Here is a 20,321-nt window from a genome sequence, read left to right on the forward strand (position 1 = left end):
TGTGCCTGAGGTTTATGTTCTCAGAAAGTCTGTAATTTGAGGTTCTTTCTCCCCCTCCCTTATTCAGTGCTATTCCACTTAAGAGAAAGGAAATTTTAGCTGATATTTCTGTGATTTGAAAGCAAGTCTAGCTTGTGCTAAAGCTTCTACTTTTACCATTGACCCCCCATTTCCCTGGTCCCTGCTTCGCCATCTGTTGGCTCTGTGGCCTCGGACAAGTACTCTAATCTCTCCAAGTCTATTCCCTAAAGGGCAGGTAGAAATAATCAGACCATTTTGGTAGGGAGACACACCAGAAAATGTTCCTCAAATTTCTTTCTTTCCCCAAAACCTAGGACAGCTTTTAGAACTGCATTTTTAAACAGACTACACTAATAAAATGACACTTGTGCTATATACAAAGGAAGGTTATCCAGACCTCCTGAAATGTGAATTTATACACATTTGATATCACTCTGTGCTATGCTAAGAATTGTGTTTTTATCAAATGCTTTTCTTAAATCCATGCACAATTGCATCCCCTTTCTCCTGACTCTGATGTATGAGCTACTTCCTCATCAACACAACTAGGACAACAACAGGGGAAGGGAAAGAGAAAGAAGTGTGTGTGTGTGTGTGTGTGTGTGTGTGTGTGTTCCTGCACGTGCACACACAAATATGTGGTGAGGTGGGTACCATGATAATTTGACCTGTACATTCCTACCTAGCAAGGAAGTATTCTGATTATCACGTATGGGCTCCATTCCCATGAGGATCCTCTGTGGGAACCCAGTGCCTCCATGATGTGAGTGGGCATTCAACCAGTCCTAACTTCATACCTAAGGGAAGGGACTTGTCCTCCTGCAAAGTTATTCCACTCAGAAAAAGCAGAAAAGAAAAAACCCTGCATGCCTGTGTCCTTTCCTCTGCCCTGTTCTGTATCCTGATTACCAAGTAGAGAAAAAAAATAATAGCTTAGGCTTGGTTGGAGCAGTGTATGAGGACAGAGATTTCAGGATGACTTTAAGCCCTTGACTATCGTTTGCTGAGAAAATATGGAATTGCAATCATTTCTCCAACAATGAATATTTGCTTCACTGACAATATATCTAGGTCTTACTGCTGTTTCTGTGTAAAAGAAACACAGAAAAACCTTTTATTTTGATGCCAAATTGTAGTGTAACCTTATGAAAGACATGAAAATAGTGTTTAAACTCAACACGCAACAATGCCATTACTTAGGTGAAGCGATATCAATGTGAACAACTACAGCAATCTAGTCTCCAGCAGTTGTGAGATGCCTGATTTCAAATGTTAAAATGTGAAAAAATATCTACATCTTAGAATTGATAAAATATGATAAACAGGGACTTACCTGGTGGTCCAGTGGATAAGCCTCTGCGCTTCCACTGCAGGGGGTGCAGGTTCGATCCCTGATGGGGGAACTAAGATCCCCCTTCCGATAGTAACCTGCCATCTCAATGAAAAATCGTGCTCCATCCAAGGGACTGTCTAACAAGGTGAGGAATTAATGCTAAACTCACACCTCTGATTGCACAGCGAGCCCACTATTGGCAGTAGGTGTCCTATCCCAGAGGATGGGGAAAAGCGCAGCTGGTACCCTATTTTCCAAACACAACAGGCTTGGTCCATACCTGGTTTGCCACCATCCCCAAAGTGAAGATTACCAGCTCTCCAGTACTTACTCAGTCCCTTAAGCTAATGTTAGCCTTAAGAGGGGGGTAGGAGAATATGTCCCCAGGTGTTCTTGGGCCACATTTTGGCTCCAAGTGGGAAAGGTAATTGTAAACTTCAGCTAACCAAGAAGAAGGAGAGAATCCAGGCTTAAAATGGGGGACACCTGGTCAGAGAAATATTTTTCTTTAGATGCCCTTATTCTGGTTTGGCCCCAGATCTCACACAGACAGAGGATAGATGCAGGTAGGGAAACTGTAGAGGCAGGGGGATATGGAGGTCACTGCCAGAAAAAGCTAGTTTTGGGGTGATTTGTTATGCAGCAATTGATATTGGAAGGAAGGGAAGGAGGGGGGAGTGTTAGAGGCTACGATAACAGCCCCAGTATGAGCCCATGAGAGCCTGAACTATAGACTGAGAGAGAGAAAAAAATCACCTTTGATTTGACCCAGAAAACTCAGAGCTTCTAAGCCCTGACAGACATGAAATAATCCAGCAGCCAGAATTTCCACTGTCAAAACCTTCCAGATTGGACAACAAACCACCAGACAATTTTAGTCACTGCCCCATATAAAGTTCTACTCTGTAAATTTTCCCTGAAAGGAAGAGCGTGTTTTCATTCACAGTGGTGATCAGGTTCTAGCTACAGAGAGGCTTCACTGATCTCAATGTCAAGCCCTTTTGAGGAGTGTTCTTGAGAAGTGGCTGCTCTGAGGAACAAACAGAAATGTGTGTGAGGGTGGGAACAAGGTCCAGAGGCTCCTGGCATCCTCCTTGCCTCCTTTCCTAAATTTATCTGCTCTCACTTTCTTTTCTTTTCTTTTTTTTATTAGTTACCTATTTTATACATATTAGTGTATATATGTCAATCCCAATCTCCCAATTCATCCCACCACCACCCCCGCCCCCGATTTCCCCCCTTGGTGTCCATACCTTTGTTCTCTACATCTGTGTCTCTATTTCTGCCCTGCAAACCGGTTCACCAATACCATTTTTCTAGATTCCACATATATGCGTTAATATACAATATTTGTTTTTCTCTTTCTGACTTACTTCACTCTGTGTGACAGTCTCTAGGTCCATCCACGTCTCTACAAATGACCCAATTTCGTTCCTTTTTATGGCTGAGTAATATTCCATTGCATATATGTACCACATCTTCTTTATCCTTTCCTCTGTTGATGGGCATTTAGGTTGCTTCCATGACTTGGCTACTGTAAATAGTGCTGCAATGAACGTTGGGGTGCATGTGTCTTTTTGAATTATGATTTTCTCTGGGTGTATGCCCAGTAGTGGGATTGCTGGGTCATATGGTAATTCTATTTTTAGTTTTTTAAGGAACCTCCATACTGTTCTCCATAATGGCTGTATCAGTGTGCATTCCCACCAACAGTGCAAAAGGGTTCCCTTTTCTCCACACCCTCTCCAGCATTTGTTGTTTGTAGATTTTCTGATGATGCCCATTCTGACTGGTGTGAGGTGATACCTCGTAGTTTTGATTTGCATTTCTCTAATAATTAGTGATGTTGAGCAGCTTTTCATGTGCCTCTTGGCCATCTGTATGTCTTCTTTGGAGAAATGTTTATTTAGGTTTTCTGCCCATTTTTTGATTGGGTTGCTTGTTTTTTTAATATTGAGCTGCATGAGCTGTTTATATATTTTGGAGATTAATCCTTTGTCCGTTGTTTCATTTGCAAATATCTTCTCCCATTTGGAGTGTTGTCTTTTTGTCTTGTTTAGGGTTTCCTTTGCTGTGCAAAAGCTTTTAAGTTTCATTAGGTCCCATTTGTTTATTTTTGTTTTTATTTGCATCACTTTAAGAGGTGGGTCAAAAAGGATCTTGTTGTGATTTATATCATAGAGTGTTCTGCCTATGTTTTCCTCTAAGAGTTTTATAGTGTCTGGTCTTACATTTAAGTCTTTAATCCATTTTGAGTTTACTTTTGTGTATGGTGTTAGGAAGTGTTCTAACTTCATTCTTTTACATGTAGCTGCTCAGTTTTCCCAGTACCACTTATTGAAGAGGCTGTCTTTTCTCCATTGTATATCCTTGCCTCCTTTGTCATAGATTAGTTGACCATAGGTGTGTGGGTTTATCTCTGAGCTTTCTGTCCTGTTCCATTGATCTATATTTCTGTTTTTGTGCCAGTACCATATTGTTTTGATTACTATAGCTTTGTAGTATAGTCTGAAGTCAGGGAGTCTCATTCCTCCAGCTCTGTTTTTTCCCCTCAAGATTGCTTTGGCTGTTCGGGGTCTTTTGTGTCTCCATACAAATTTTAAGATTTTTTGTTCTAGTTCTGTAAAAAATGCCATTGGTAATTTGATAGGGATTGCACTGAATCTGTAGATTGCTTGGGGTAGTCATTTTCACAATATTGATTCTTCCAATCCAAGAACATGGTATATCTCTCCATCTGTTTGTGTCATCTTTGATTTCTTTCATCAGTGTCTTATAGTTTTCTGAGTACAGGTCTTTTACGTCCTCATGTAGGTTTAACCCTAGGTATTTTATTCTTTTTGTTGCAATGGTGAATGGGATTGTTTCCTTAATTTCTCTTTCTGATCTTTCATTGTTAGTGTATAGGAATGCAAGAGATTTCTGTGCATTAATTTTGTATCCTGCAAATTTACCAAATTCATTGATTAGCTCTACTAGTTTTCTGGTGGCATCTTTAGGATTCTCTATGTATAGTATCATGTCACCTGCAAACAGTGACAGTTTTTCTTCTTCTTTTCCAATTTGTATTCCTTTTTCTTCTCTGATTGCCGTGGCTAGGACTTCCAAAACTATGTTGAATAATAGTGACGAGAGTGAACATCCTTGTCTTGTTCCTGACCTTAGTGGAAATGCTTTCAGTTTTTCACCATTGAGAATGATGTTTGCTGTGGGTTTGTCGTATATGGCCTTTATTATGTTGAGGTAGGTTCCCTCTATGCCCATTTTCTGGGGAGTTTTTATCATAAATGGGTGTTGAATTTTGTCAAAATCTTTTTCTTCACTTTCTTTTCATTATGATTCAAAAATATATTTATTTTATGTGGACATAACCCCTCCCCCACCCAAAAGAAATAATAATAAGCCTGGTTTTCCCAGGACAGTCTTAGTGCTTGACACCAAGGCATCTGCTTAAAAATACAGCCATTGAAGTGACTCTCTCCTATTGTTCAAGTAATTACACCCACCTCTCCACTGTGAAACCCCGTAAGGCATTGGGATGTCCTTTGCAGTATCTGTGGGGAGGGAAGGAATTTGGCAAAAGAGCCCTGGGCCTCCTCTTTCCCTTCCAGCAGACAGAAGGGAGAAAAACCTTTGAAGGTTTCATCCAATTATGTTTACTCTAATGGCATGTGTGCATGCTTGTACATTAAATGTTACCCATTAGACAACCAGGAAGACTGATCAGGCACATCTGCACATCTCAGTGGTGGAGAGATCTCGAAAGGAGCTGGCTTGGACAGCCAAGCCCATCCGGAATTGTCTGACCCAACCACACTCCCCAAAGCACCCTCCATCCCCCGCCCGACTCCTATCACCATCTCCACTCCATGGAGTTAATTCTAGTCCAAGATCCCGATTTCAAATAAGAATCAACAGATACGTGGACACGGTCTGTGTTCTGCCAAGGTGGATCAGTTTTGTTGCTTCTAATGGCTTCCACTTGTGATTTTATGTAGAGGGCTGTGCTCGGGCTACTGGAGTTTCTGCCTGCACCTACAGAAAACCGGAAGTGCCCACACAGCCCTCAGCCAATGACTGACGGGTGCAGCTATGAAAGCTCAGCCCCCTTGCCTCAAGGAGGGACATCACTGAGATATAACTTAAATGCCAGAGCTTCCCTGAGGATCAAGTGGAGGCCATCCTGTGTGGGATTTCTCTGGGATCACACCCTGCCTTGGCTTCCCCATCCCTGTCTTGCTTCCCTCACTCTTCGACCAGTCTTCCCTGGGAACACTGTCTGCTGCATCACTCAGATCGGCCTCTGGGAAACCCAGCCAAGACATTTCAGGAACTTGTTAAAAAAGCAGACATCTAACTCATCTCCAGAGGTTCTGATGCAGTAGGTCTGAGAGGAGACCCCTAGTCTGCCTTTTTAATAGGCACCCCTGATGATTGTGAAGTAGGGGATGGATCCACGGACTCCACGTGGAGAATGATTAGTCCAAAACATGGCATTCAGACTCAAGGAAATATATACCTGGGAGTTACCCCGTGGTTTGATGGTCCTAAGAAAGTATGAAAGTCTGGATGCTGGATTGAGGCCACCTCTGCGGATTAGGGGCCATGAAATATTCAGCAAATGCTTTGCCAACGTGCGCAAAAGGAAGCTTCTGCAACCTGCCAAGATAAACCCTCGTGTTCGCATCTACGCGTCAGCCCCTGATGCCTGGGAGAAGTAGACTCTTCAAAGCCAACACGACACCGTACTAACCACAGCATCCCAGGACTGTGCAGGTCTCTTAGCCACATAGCCAGCAGAAGTTTATAGCCCATGGACAGGGGTAATAAGCAGGAGGAATACATTTAACCCTGGAATATGACTCAGGTTGATGGAAGCTGAAAATTCAACCATTGCAGTTTGGGTTTTTGCAGAAGTAGACCCTAAGCAAAGACTTTGAGGGCAAGTGGTTAATGTGGGAGGTGATCCCAGGAAGCACAGGGATGGAAATAAGGAAGTGAGACAAGTCAGGGAAGGCAGCCAATAAAGGGTGCATTACTGAGCATGATACCACCAAGGGCCATTAGGGCTGAACTGTGCTAGGGACCTATGAAGCCAGCATGGAACATGGTTCAGCATGAGAGAGCTGAGGTATGTGGTCACCACTTCCCACTAGTTGCTGGTTGAGGGCTGCTCCTCGGGGCATTCATTCCTTAGCCCTTGAAGCAGGTTCCGCTCTACGAGAGAGAGCACTCCGGCAAAGAGTCATGGGGGCTGGGAGCTGGAAGTCAGAACAACCCACACAGGAAAGTAAGTGCTAAAGAGACATGGGCAGGGCACCCATGGCATGTGATGAAGCACCTACACTAATACGTGAGAGCCTGGTCTGTGAAGGCAAGTTCTTTCCAATCACAGTGCCTATTGCATGGGCCTTTTTAAAGCAAGAAAGCAAATTGTTATGGGCAGAAGAAAAAGAAACACGACCACAGCCAAGAAATCAGTAGCATTTCTCCAGACAAATCCTTGAGACCCATCTGTATCTTCTCAAGGAGAGCAGATTGCCTTGTGAGTTCCAGGGTTTTGGCTGGTAACAAACCCAGCTCCTCGCTTCTGATTTCCCAGCTGTGTGTACAGCACAGGCGAATGCCTTTAGCAGCCTGGCAACTCTTGCGGCAATTAGGGTTGCCAAGAAATAGCTACACGTTCACTCCTGCTCTCTGCATCCATGATTTCCCGTTAAAATTAGCATCTTGTTATACAAGGGGTCGTCCCCAGGGAGCCCAGAATAAACCTCCTAAAACTTGAAGGTTTCAGTGGACTTGAGTGCTGTTCTCTGTCACTTTGACATCAGTGGAGCTGCTGTTCTCCAAGTAACTGATAGAACTCAGGAGCCCTGGATCTGAAAAACTCCCAAGATTCCTCTCACCTCTGCTCTTCCCTTCCAGGGGCCGTGTCCTACTCAGTATCTCATTCTGAGGTCAATATTTTTGTTCCCAAAATTGCTGAATGTGGAAAAGGGCTGGAGGTGCAAGTTTTCTTGTCCCCGAGCCCTCACCTCACATGGCTAAGGTTTATCCCCTTGACGGTTTACATCCCTCTAGGAAGTAATTTCTCCCCACCTTGGTTGGTTGTGCAAACGCAGGGTCGTGAAACCAAAGTGGCTTGCTCTGCGTGACACAGACAGTGGGTGTGAGACCTGAGACTCAGAACTAATACCATTTTCACTATGAAGTTCCCAGGGTCAGAGAAGAAAGAGAACAGCGTCCACCATGAAAGAGGACATATTCCTTGAACATTTCTCCAGGTCAAAATATTTGTACACATTGGTGCACATGTTCCCCTCCAAACAAGAAGAAAATAGGGAGATTTGTGTGTTTTCACAGTTCAAGAATGTAATGGGGTCTTTCCTGAGACTTGCACTTAGGGGCTGCAGGAGCCGCTGTTGATGTTTCGCCTGATATCCCCTCTGCCTCCCTGAATTCACCTGCAGCTGTGGGGGGACACTTCCTGTACCAGCTGATGGCTTCCCATGCCGAATACCTGCATCTCTCTTCTCTGCCTGTTAGGTCTCCCCCTTTCACACTTGCTACAGAAACCCTCAAACAATAGGACATAGGAGTCATGGATAAACGCTCTAGTGGGAAAATTTTGAAGTGATTTCTATACAGCTTCTTTGAACCCCAGTGGGCCCCAGGAGTAGCCTGTTCTTTTTTTTTTTAAGACATTGTTTGCTTTATTATTATTTTTTAAATTTTTTTATTTCTGTCTTCGTTGCTGGGTGTGGGCTTTCCCTAGTTGTGGCGAGCAGGGGTTACTCTTTGTTGCGGTGTGCAGGCTTCTCATTGTGGTGGCTTCTCTTGTTGTGGAGCATGGGCTCTAGGTGCACGGGCTTCAGTAGTTGTGGCACGTGGACTTAGTTGCTCCGCAGCATGTGGGATCTTCCCAGACTAAGGATCAAACCAGTGTCCCCTGCATTGGCAGGAGGATTCTTAACCACTGCATCACCAGGGAAGTCCCAGTAACCTGTTCTTTAACCCATGTTGTATCGACTTTTCTCTCTTCCCCACCTTCTCAGTTCAGCTTCCTGGGATGCCCTCCCAAACACACCCCCTGCATCTGGACTTTGTCTCAGGGTCTGTTTACAGGGAGTCCCAAACTAAGGGACTCAAAATATAAGCCAACATTCTTGCTTAAAGACTGAGTCTCTTTTTCCTCCCCACTCCAAGCTCTAGAAACTTACATAAGAAACCCAATCTGGCAGCCACCATCATATTCTCACTCCTCTGCACGTCCTCGGCGACCCTGGGCCCAGCACCCTGACGCTCCCCGCTCAGCTGGAGGCCTGTCTGTTGCCAGCGTCTCCAGGGAAGTCTCAAAATGGGATAAACAAACCCCTTCCTTCACTCATCATCATGGGTGCTAGGAAAATCTATGCACAGATCCCTCATTTCCGGGCTGCCAATTTCCGCACAGGCTGCAGGTTCCTGTCATTCCTTAAGGAATGGATGTCGTGAAAATCTAAATAGAACTTTTACTTTCATGGTTAAATTCCCTCTGCTTTTTTTTAGCACTGAATGATTTTCTCTTTTCCTTTTGCTCCCTTTCCCGTCGACACGCCCTTTGCACATTGCTCAACATCATCCCTAGGCAAAGTAGCCCCAAACTTGCTTCTCCTAAAACCCTGAACCTCTGGAGCACCTCAGCTGGCTCTGCCCATCTCTGCGCTGAAATCTGACATCTCCCTTTCCACCCTCAGGTCTCAGGCTTGTCCAGGAGAAGCTAGTGCAAATGGGATGCCGTGGTCAGGCCCAATGGTCAGTAGCTTGGTGAGGAGGAGCTTCTAGGCTTGAATAATTATAGATAAGATTTTCACCCACATGAATCACCGGGGGTCATCCAACATCATGTGCTTGTCCGTCCAGCAGGTTGTCAGACACCCTGCCTCCTGGCCCCCTCCCACCAAATGCCAGTAGGCCTGCCTATTACCGTGCTCACCCAAAACTTCCTCATAAATTTCCAAAATGTCACCTAGAGAGCAGTATCTGCCGCATTGAGAAGTATCACCCACCCTTTGCCCCCTACATGCACAGGCCACAGGAACTCAAACAGAACGGTGACCCGAAGATAAAACCCAGTGGGTTCAGTGGGGTCAGCTCTCCACCACCTCAGACCTAGTGTTCTCAGGCAGTGAGGAGGTGGCCAAGAAGCTGGAGCTGAAGCATCAATAAGCAAGAAAAGATAAACATGCTGCCCTACGGACAGGTGCGGACAATTGCCCCAAGGGTAACTTGGCAATATTTACCAAAAGTTTAAGTGTACATACTCTTTAATTCAGCAGCTCCACCTCTAAGAATTCATCCCAAAGGTAAAAGTGTGCATGAGCAGAATGGTATATATTCAAGGATCCTCAGTTATAATTGGAACATATTGGAAACTATTTAAATTTTTATCAGTAGGGCACTGGCTAGATGAATTAAGGCACATCCATCCAGTGGAATGTTCTACAGAAACAGAGGTAGAATTATGCCAACAATACAAAGTGACCTCAATATATATTTTAAGTGAAAAAAGTAAAGCAGAGAACATTACGTATTATGTGCTTCCAAGTAGGAATTATATGTGTGTGTGTGTGTGTCTGTGTGTGTGTGTGTGTTTGACACTTAATTGATTTACTTGTATGCCCGTGGACTCTCTGTGGAAGAATTCACTAGAAACTAGAAGCAGTCCTTGCTTCTAGGGAAGGACAGGGGCGAGGGGGAGACTTAGTTTTAACTATATACCCTTTTCTACCTTTAAATTTTTGAATTAAGTGCATTTAATACCTATTCAAACCACTTTAATTTGTAAAATTAAGAGCCTTCCCTGATAAGGCTGTCTAGGAACAGCTGTGTCCTCAAGCATTAATTTGGAGTAGGAGAAACAGCCGCCATTGACCAGCAGCCAGGGTGGGAGGTGGGACGTGTCTCTGCTGGAGGCTGGGACATTGCAGGGACACTTGCTTGTCCTCTGCTATGAGGGGCCCGCTTCAGAGGGAATCTGGATCAGCAGGACCTCAAAGACTTCAGACTGCCCCTCAAAGAATTTAAGTCTCCCTGTTCATTAACTTTTCCCAATTATGGCCATAGAGGCTGCTCTTAAAACTTCTACAAAGGCAAGTGACCCAAAAGACAGGCCTGGAGACACTGGTCGATGGTTTCCCCGGCAACTACAACTCCGTTGGCTTTTCAGTATTAGCTTGAAAAGCAAAGGCTCATTCTGCATGTGGGGATCAATGGGCTGGGAGATGACCTCTCCTCTTTCCTGTTCCCTGTTCAGGAGGCGACCTCCCATTTCTGGTGGCTCTTACATCCATGGCTGAAAGAAATGGTGTTACAAACAATTCCTGTGGCTATCTGGGAGTCCATGACCCACCAAGGGCCAACCAATGGCTTTTCATTCACCGCTATATGTCTCGTAAATCCAGTCAACTAAACTAAGAGTTGTTTCCTCAGTGAACATGTATTGATCACTTAGCATGTGTCCGGGTTCATTCTTGCATTGGGAGAATAAATCATGGCTCCTGTCCTCTGGCGTACTGGCAGATGAGATGTTCGTATAGGTGAAGAGTTCAGTTAAACATCTACTGAGCAACTGCTCTCCTCCCAGGCTCGGGAGTGCTGGTTAGGATGTGTGTGCCTTGGGTTATCTCACAGAGACCTCAGCGAGATTGTGTCCACAGCAGTAACCCCCTCATTAACGTGCACTTGATTTTCTTCTGTCTCTTCCCTGCTCCTTCACTCCTGCTTCCTTGAGATCACTCCCAAGTAATCTCCCTGCACCCAGGTGCTTGTCTCAGCCTTGCTTCTGTGAACATCTGAACTAAGACAAGAGATTCTGAGGGAACTCATCATTAGGAACAGGAAACTGTTCACCATGACCACAGCTACTTCTTTCTTTTCTGTCAAATTGCTTCATGTAATGGCAGATGACATTGGCTATGTGGGCCTTTGGAAAATTCCAGGGCAAATAATGGCATTTCTAATACAAGGTTAAGAGAAAAAAATTCAAGATCCCAAACAGAAGCCTTCAAACACATTTCTAATCACAGCAAACATTCTCCTGACCTCCTTTAAATGGGGATCACTGTAACAAGTTTAAATTCCATGAATAATAAAGTAGGAGTCTCTAGTAGGTCCCTGGAAATTCCACTAAGTTTTGTACAAAAGCAAAATGGACATCTATCTTTGAGATACTTCCCACGTCTTTGAGATACTACCTGGAAACGATCACATTCCTGTTTCAGGGACTGTTTTGGGGATGCCTCCCCAACTCTGGATGGGACCTCACTAAAATTATTTTCACCACAATCAGATGGAAATTTCTAGATTCCAAACCAATAAACAGTCATAGGTTTTCTCTCACCTCTACTCTCTCTCCAATGACACATCTGGATATGGTTCCCACCCTTTCAGTTCCCTGCATGAAGCTAGGGACCTTCCACATCATGGGGCATCTGAGTCCCAGCTGTGAGTCTCACTCAGTGATAAGAGGTTGGCTGGGGCTGGGGTGGGGGCAACAGAGAGGGCTCTGCCCTTTTCTATTCCTTTCCTGAGACAAGGGTAAAATTTAATTGCCATCTCACACTTGGGAAAATGGAAGAAGAACCTCCAAACAATGTAAAATTCCATTACAACTCCCCTGGTCTTTATTCGTACTGAGAAGAAAAACCATTTCACCTTAACATGAGCAGTGAGGTCTACATGTCAAAGACCCTCACAGAGGGACCTCAAGCAGGGGTTTGCACGTGTTCATGCAGATACCCTGCCCAACCCCCCTCATACCCTCGCCCGGCTCTACTTTTCTCCTAAGCATTTGTGACCATCCATCACCTACTGCACCTGCTAATATTTTTCTTGCTTATTATCTGTCTCCCCAACTAGAATGGAAGCACCATAAGTGCAGGGATTTTGCCTGTTTTTCTCTCTGCTGTAACCCAACAGTGCCTGATAGACAGTTGGTATCTTCAGTAGTATTATCCTGAAATTAGACAAAACCTTGGGGGCAGGTGGTTTATTCGGGAGATGATCCCAGATACCAGAAGTGAGGAAATGAGGAGAGGACAGACAGGACACAAGGAAAATTGTTCAATAAATGTTAACTAAATGGATGGAGGGAAGGGAATTCAGTAACTGGCTTACCCTAAGGAAAGTCTACAGCAGTGGGTCTCTAAGTGTGGTCAGGGAAGCACCACCAGCAGCATTAAGGAACCTGTTAGAAATGCAGATTCCTGGGCTCTACCTCAGACCTACTTGAATCAGAGACTCTGGGAGGTGTTTCAACAAGCCCCTTAGGTCAGCGGTCCCCAACCTTTTTGGCACCAGGTACCGGTTTACTGGAAGACAATTTTTCCACAGACGGGGGTAGGGGTGGGCGGATGTTTCACGCAGTAACGCGAGTGATGGTTCCGGCGGTAATGCCAGCGATGGGGAGCCATGGAGAGCGGCAGATGAAGCTTCACCAGCTCGCCCGCCACCCGCCACTCACCTCCTGCTCTGAGGCGGGTCCCTAACAGGCCGCGGACCGTTAGCGGTCCGCAGCCTGGGGACTGGGGGCCCCTGCCTTAGGTGATTATGCTCTATAACAGCTTTTGTGTTCTCAGACACTTCTTGGCCACAGTCACAAATCAAACGAGTTTCCCCAACTGAACTACACAGCAGCCTCGTGGGAAAACCACTGGAAAACACCTAATCTGCAGCTCTGTTTCAAAAATGTTGCCTTTAGATTGCAGAAATGCAGCAGCTTCTAGAGTTTAGAAAGGGGGACGGCAACCAGAGGCGGCTCCCCGCCAAGCTCCCTGCCCCCCGCCGGCTCCCCACCCACCTCGATCCCTACAGTCCCACCGTCCCGCGAGCTGAGTACAGATTCCCATTTTGAAAGAATCACTTCCAAATCTTTCTCCAGGAGGGAAAAAAGGGGGAGGAGTGGAGGACCCCGGGAGGGGACGAGGGATGGGTGGCGACCCCCAAGTCCCAGGCTGGAAGGCCTCGGTGCGCTGAGGCTCCAGGGGTCTGTGGAGGAGCCTTGGCCAGGCGCTGCTCCTGTTCGCGCCTAGGTTGCCGACGGTGAAATGGGGTTGTCAGTGACTTTTGCAGGACGCGGCGAACTGGAGCACCAACTAGCGGACTCTAACCCAAACGGCTTCAAGGCGGAGGTGGATGTAGATCCCTACGGCGCACTAGCTGGGGGTCGCCTAGCTACGGAGCCAGGGACGCGACCGCGCAGGGAAGGGCGCACAGCGGCCGCGGCGCCACCCGTGTCCCTACCAGGTGGTGGAGTGACGAGGTCCTTATTTCAAAGCTGGCGGGGACCGGGCCAGGTGTGAGAGCTCGGGTACTCAGGGAAGGTGGGAGTGGCGGATGCCGATGCCAGAGGGGAATGGGAACTGGGAGGATTTGGGGGACACTCGCTGACGCCACTTGGCCACAAGGAGCCGCGGCCACCGCGGGCAGGAGGTAGCTCCGCTCGGAAGAAAACACAGCCCTTTCCCAAACTCCAGGCAAAGCCCAGTGGTGTCATCCTCCTTTTACAGCTATGTGAATCGGGGCCCAGGACGCCAACAGCCAGCCGTAGCCGAGCCCTTTCACTGACCCGGGAACCCTTGCCCTCGGAATCCTGGAGAACTTCGAGGGCTTTTCATGCGGCTGAGAACAAAGTGAAGACCCCTCTTCCCTCCCCCGCGGAGGAAGCCCACTCTCGGGTCAAAAGACCAAGCGGGGCCGACACTTCCTCCATCTCAGAATTACACTTTGCTGACACCCAGCCTGGTCTAGCATCCCCTCCACCCCACCCCCAGTTTCCCTTCTGGCCCCTCTGGTCCCCCGAGCGGACTACAGGCGCGCGGGCAGCTTCTCCATCCCGGAGGAGGGTCCCCATTCCTCGGTCTCCCGCCCTGAGAGGGGGAGCTTCGAGCTGGAATGGGCAAGCGAGAGGGGGTGGGCCCGGCTTGGGGAGGAAGCTCTCCCGACAGAGACAGGGCTGACGCCGGACACCCCGCCTGGGCCAGGTTCACCCGGCTCCGCTGGGCCATTGCCCCCTCTCTGCCGGCAGCCACCTCAATCTTTTGTCGCCCCGGTTGCCGCCCTCTGAGCACGTGTCGCTACCCGGCTGCGTCAGCGCTGGGTAAATAGATGACTGACCAACGGCTCGGGCGGGGCTATTTAAGAGGCAGCCTCCTGCCCGCCTACCAGGAACTTGGCTCGGCTCCCCCGCTGCTCTGGCAGGAACGCGAAGCCGGTCGTGTCCTGTTCCGAAGGTAGGTTCCCCGCTTTGGGGGATCCAGGTGCCAAGTGTCCTTCATCCAAGTGAAGAAGGGTGTCTTCACTTTTGTGCCCCTTCCGTTTCATTTTTCTGTTTTCTGTGTCTTCTTTCCGACAGCTCGAAAGACATCTCTTGTAGTCAGAAAGGACAGTGCGGGTAGGTAGAGCTGCTTTAGGGACTTCTGCTCGCCGGCTTTGTTCTTCTCTCGCGCAGGCAACGCCGGAGTATCTGTCTGTTGGCTCGGATTAGCATGTAAATTGCGATTTGCTAGATGTTACACATCGGGGCAGTCTACTTTGCAATCTTTTCAAATAAACTACCGAGAGGTTTTAAGATTTAAATTCCTTTTCTGAATACTGCAGGGAAATTCAAGTCTTTGGGGGATAGAAACGTGCGTGTTTTCTCTGCCGGCGGATCTAAAATGCAGCGGCGCTTGGATGAAGCCCGATGACTGAGCGCAGATTTCTGACTTTCTTTAAAAAAAAAAATCTGCCTGTGCTTTGCGTAGTGGCTTATTGCCAGTCCCCATGTACACCTTGAAGGAACTTTAAAGATGTGGCTTTTATTTATTGCTCCCACATTTTAAACCGTGCTTCTTGGTTTTTCACCATTTATTTCCCTATTGGAAGCTTCTTAGCTCTCTGGAAAGGTGCTACTATTCCTCAGGGGTCTCATTTCTCCCACAGAGTCTTCTCTTTAGGATAATTTTCACTTATCTTTAATCTCTTGCTTTTCCAGTTAGGAGAAGAGAGACGACACTCTGTAACACTTCCTCAAACTAAAGGAAAACAGAAGACATTCCTTCTGCTAAACAGGGCAGAGGACAGGGTCTCTCTCTCCTTCCCCTGCACCATTGCCCAGCCCCGGCTGTGGTTCCCCCCAAAGATGAGCGCGGTGAGCCCGGACGCGCGCGCTGGGGTCACGGCTCCCTCGTGCTTGCACCTGCCTGGCGGGTCCCGAGCCCCGCGCGTTTGGACTGAGCCCCCTTCTCCGTACCTCGGGGGCCCGACCCTCCGCGAGAGCCCGCGGAGGACCCACCTTTTCGTTCACGTCCCCTCCCCTCTGCTCCCCGCAGCCATGAACGGTGGCTTGTGCCTGTGCGTGCTGATGGCTGTCCTGGCGGCGGGCGCCCTGGCGCAGCCCGTGCCTCCCGCGGACCCCGCGGGCCCCTGGGCGCAGCAGGAGGACGAAGCCCCGCGGAGGCAGCTGAGGGCCGTGCGGAGAGTGGACGACGAATCCCGAGCGCACCTGGGCGCGCTGCTGGCCAGGTACATCCAGCAGTCTCGGAAAGGTACGCAGGCCGCCTCCCTGTCTCTCCCTTCTGCCTCCAGCAGGAGCTAAACAAGCCACACTTTTCTCAGCCTCAAAGTCTTTCTCCAGGAATAAGGTGATTCAGCAGCTCAGTAGCTGAGTGGCATATGGACAGCCCTGTCCCCTTCCTGGGCCTGGCTATCTCATCTGTAAAAAGGGCATGAGGGTGGGTTCCCCTCGGCCCCTTCCGGGTCTTTCTGAGATTCAGAGGGAGGCTTATTCATCTCTAGAATTCCTGGAAATCATGATTTGGACTGGGGCAGATTTTTTCCTACCACCTTTATCCACAGTGATACTGATGGCGAACACACTGACTGGGGAGCGGTATTTTAAACTGGACCAACACAGCTGGACCATAAACCACAGCTGCTGGGAGGGGGAGGGGTGGGCTCCATTCCCACGAGGCTCTCTTAACCTGCTGTTGTGCCACGACCTGGATTTGAAATTTAACTCATGGCTTGACGAGATGGGGAGAAAATAAAGGGCTTGGCTCTCCAGAATCTCCTATAATTCCATACGAAGGTGAGAAGGGACCTTTTTACCAGGGGATTTCAGAAGGAAAGAATAGAAGATGATTTGTTATATTTCATCCTCTCATTGGGAAATTGTCCCAACTACCATCTTCTATGTTGCTTTCCTGCTAATTAAACGGAAAGATGTGGAAATACTAGTCCGATGACAGAGAACATCCGAAAATTTGGGGGGTGCCTGCTGTTTGTCTGCCTGAAAGTAATTTAGTATCTGTCGTTGGATATGGGTTGAATTGCAGCCAGACCAGTCTGAAATATCGTAGGCTTTTCATTGACCATAATCTGGAAGCCCCTTCATACCTTCAAGAAAGACCCACCAGAAACAGTTGTGGGTAAAAAAGCCAAGTACCAGATGATTTCCCTAGAACTGACACTCGACAGTGGCTTTAAACCACAGATCTTAGCTGGAAGGTCCTTCCTGGTGCCTCTTCTCAGCCCTTTGCCTTCAGCTTGCCATGACACACAAACTCATATGGGAATACCCGTCACTTGGAACTTTAGCTGCCAACACCCAGGATCAGCAGTAACTAGAAAATAATCATGCTCTTCTATTTGACAAATATGAACTAGAAATAAGTATCTACATCTATAGAGTTTCTTTGACTGTTTTACACATTTTGAGATGACAGTGAATATTTACTCAACTATAGTATATATTATGCTTAAAGATTCCAAACAAGACAACGCACCCTTTGGGGAGTGCTCAAGAGTTTATCATTAGAAACTGTCTGTAGAGCTTTCCATGATCTGAGGAGAGCAATTCTGTTAGTGTACACCAGCCCCAAGTCCAGCAAAGCCCAGTGCTATATCTGTATTGTCTCTCTTCATCCTCACAACAGCCCTGCACAGTAAGGTCTATTATCCTCCTTGTGTCAGTGTGGAAGCTGGGATTCTGGAAGACTGAGTGACCTACATGAGGTAGCACATCTAGGCAGCATCAGGGTTGAGAGTCTACTCAAGTCCTGCCCTCCCTGGAACGTCTGGAAGCCATTCAACTTCCCAGCTGTACTGTCCATTTTACGAGATTTAAAATTTCAAGGAGCCCGGACCTTCAATTGTGTAAGTCAGGTGTAAGTGCCTACTCTGTGTCCACTAAGTGAGTGAGGACCCTGGTAAGTGCACAGAACCATGTGTACGTCAGCAGCAACAGGCAGGAGGATGGGGCATATTGCCGTGTGACTGTGCACAGATAACTGGGTCTGAGAGTTTGGCTGAATGCAAGGACTAATATTTCACCTGAAAGTTGTTGAACAATTAAACAGCAGGGGCTGTTTTTCCTCTGCGTAGACTGGGGATACCTGCAAAGGGGCTGGAATGGGCTGGGGTGACGCTTAGTTCCAAAGCTGGGAATTAATGGAGCGGGGGGTGGGGGAAGAGAGAGGGGAGAGGAAGAAAGGGTGGGGATATAACCTGCTCTGTAGGGTTGTTTCTGGTTTTTAATTTAGCTAGCTTTATTTGATTATCCAACAAGACAGAATACCTGCTTCTGCACTGTCATCAATGAATAAGCCATGGTCTGACTCGATGCAGCCTGTGGGCAGGAGTTGGCAAGGGCAGCCCTGTACAGAAGAGCTCAATGTCAGCTGCGGGACCACGGTGGCTCCCAATACAATAGGCACCATCGAGTGATCCTCCACCCCTCTGCCCTTGAAGTCACCTGGGCTTTGCCTGTCGAGGTCCCTGAGGGACCTTTCTTGGCCCTTAGGTTGTCTAAGAGAAGGCATGATACTCATTTTCTACCCAGGAGACCACTCTGTGTGATCCGTAGGCCAGGACCGTCACATGCCTCATCATGGCCCTATCAACTCAACGCGAATCACTCCTGGACTCACCCTGTTCCTAAGAACTTAACTCCCATCCCTAAGGGCCCATTTCAGGTTCAGTTATTGCATTTTGGTCAAAATGGCTGAATTAAATTACCACTTTGTTCTGCCCGCCCTTCTTTGAGTGTTACTGAGGTGCTGAGATTTTAATCCGATGGTGTGCCTTTTTCTCAATACCGTTTTTTTAAAAGAGAAGGTAGCTTTCAAATTAATAATTTTAAAACAGTATTTATCTAGCAGTGGGACTGGATTCCATTTTTAAAAAAACATCCTAACATCAAAATATCGTAATTGCATTACCTTAAAAAGAGTCAGGGGGCTTCCCTGGTGGCGCAGTGGTTGGGAGTCCGCCTGACGATTCAGGGGACGCGGGTTCGTGCCCCGGTCCGGGAGGATCCCGCGAGCCGTGGAGCGGTTGGGTCCGTGAGCCATGGCCGCTGAGCCTGCGCGTCCGGAGCCTGTGCTCTGCAATGGGAGAGGCCGCAACAGTGAGAGGCCCGCATAACGCAAAAAAAAAAAAGGGTCAGGCAGGCTCAGGGATATTAAGGTGTAAACTTTAGAAGTGGGTAGTACTGGGGAAATCCTGGGTTAGCACCTGCTGAGAGCCAGCTACATAAGGAAAAACACCCCTAGGAGTAGAAAAACCTAGGCAGGTCCCAGCTGTGAAAGGTGAGAGTGAATGAATTCACCTAAATTCATACAGATCGCAAACCACACCCACGACTAGAAAAGACTACCCTGTCTCCAGTTAAACAGACATGGGTTCTTCTCCTCGCTTAGATTTTGGCCCAGCAGTCCCACTATCTTGATACCTCTTTGATACCTTTCAGAAGGTACGTGTTATGTATTGTCTGGCCTTTTCTATTGTTTTCCTTTACAAACTGAACATGTGATGCTCTCAGATATAATGGTCCCGTTTCCTTCCTCTCTGCCCCTTGTAGCTCCTTCTGGCCGAATGTCTGTAATCAAGAACCTGCAGAGCCTGGACCCCAGCCACAGGATAAGTGACCGGGACTACACTGGCTGGATGGATTTCGGCCGGCGCAGTGCCGAGGAGTATGAATACACCTCCTAGAAGACCCAGCCTTCATCAGCACAACAGGAGGCAAACTCCTGACTCAGAGGAGGCAGAATAAGAAAACAATCACGCTCATAACTCGTTGTCTCTGACGTCTGACATTTAAAGTATCTATTTATTAAGTGTTCAATGTGAAAAATCTGTCTGTAACGTTGTCCAATGTAACCATGCACCTTAGCACAAATGTACGAGTGGAAGACAAAATGTTTCCCTCATCTGTGACCCACACTCCCCGTTCCTAAAGTGTTGCTATGCTATTAAAGTGATTTCATTCTGCCCCTTATTCCCTGTTTCTACCGAGGGCAAAGGGTCCTTTAATCCTCAGAACATTCAAGGAGGGATTCCTGATGTATGCGTCCCAAGGAGGAATCCCTGTGGTAGATGGTCCCAGAAAGGGCTTGAGAAATGAGGGTCAGGCATAGAGCTGGCTTCTCTACTTCAGGCCAGGTAGCTAGTGAAAGGGCCTTCTGTGTCAGCCCTGGGCCCTGGGCCCCAGTGGGGCACCATTGCAAAAAAACCCTGCCCAGCTTATAGTGCTACTCGTTTGTCTGGGTGAATCCCAGAGAGGCAGCTGGAGATGGAGGTTTCCATCAGCCCATCCCCACGGGGTGTTCTCTACCAGCTCCATCCCACACCAGGGTTTCTCTGGGGGTGCTCTTGGCCTTTAAACAAATAACGGGGCAGCGCTGGTCGGCACTTTTATATGTATTGGACCTCTCCGTGGCCCTGTGGCACAGAGGTTATTGTCCTTTTACAAATGAGGAAACAGACTCTGAGAGATGAAAGTGACTAGCCCGTGGTTCCCCAGCTAAAGAAATTCACAGACTTGTGGGCATATGGCTCCTAGGTTAGCGTGACCTCCATCGCTCTAGCACTTCTCAGACTCTGGAGTGGGTATGAGTCACCTGGAAATCTCGATGAACTGCACATTCTGACTAAGCAGTTCTGG

The 20,321-nt window shown here is 47.6% G+C and overlaps 1 protein-coding gene across 1 annotated transcript; it reads left to right on the forward strand.

The window, feature by feature from the left end:
• The first annotated feature begins 14,467 nt into the window (after positions 1–14,467).
• Positions 14,468–19,648, forward strand: CCK (cholecystokinin). The gene is made up of 3 exons (XM_067753957.1): positions 14,468–14,625; positions 15,706–15,921; positions 19,236–19,648. The coding sequence occupies exons 2-3, from the start codon at positions 15,708–15,710 to the stop codon at positions 19,367–19,369; spliced, it is 348 nt and encodes a 115-aa protein (XP_067610058.1). The 5' UTR covers positions 14,468–14,625; positions 15,706–15,707; the 3' UTR covers positions 19,370–19,648.
• Positions 19,649–20,321: the final 673 nt, after the last annotated feature.

Source organism: Pseudorca crassidens, chromosome 10, assembly GCF_039906515.1.
Source record: "Pseudorca crassidens isolate mPseCra1 chromosome 10, mPseCra1.hap1, whole genome shotgun sequence".
NCBI classification, from domain to species: Eukaryota; Metazoa; Chordata; class Mammalia; order Artiodactyla; family Delphinidae; genus Pseudorca; species Pseudorca crassidens.

Excerpts from the sequence above, each read along its gene's own strand:
- CCK (XM_067753957.1), top strand. The coding sequence starts at position 15,708 with ATGAACGGTGGCTTGTGCCTGTGCGTGCTGATGGCTGTCCTGGCGGCG. Across the intron at positions 15,922-19,235 it reads CATCCAGCAGTCTCGGAAAG|CTCCTTCTGGCCGAATGTCT; the intron begins GTACGCAGGCCG and ends TGCCCCTTGTAG.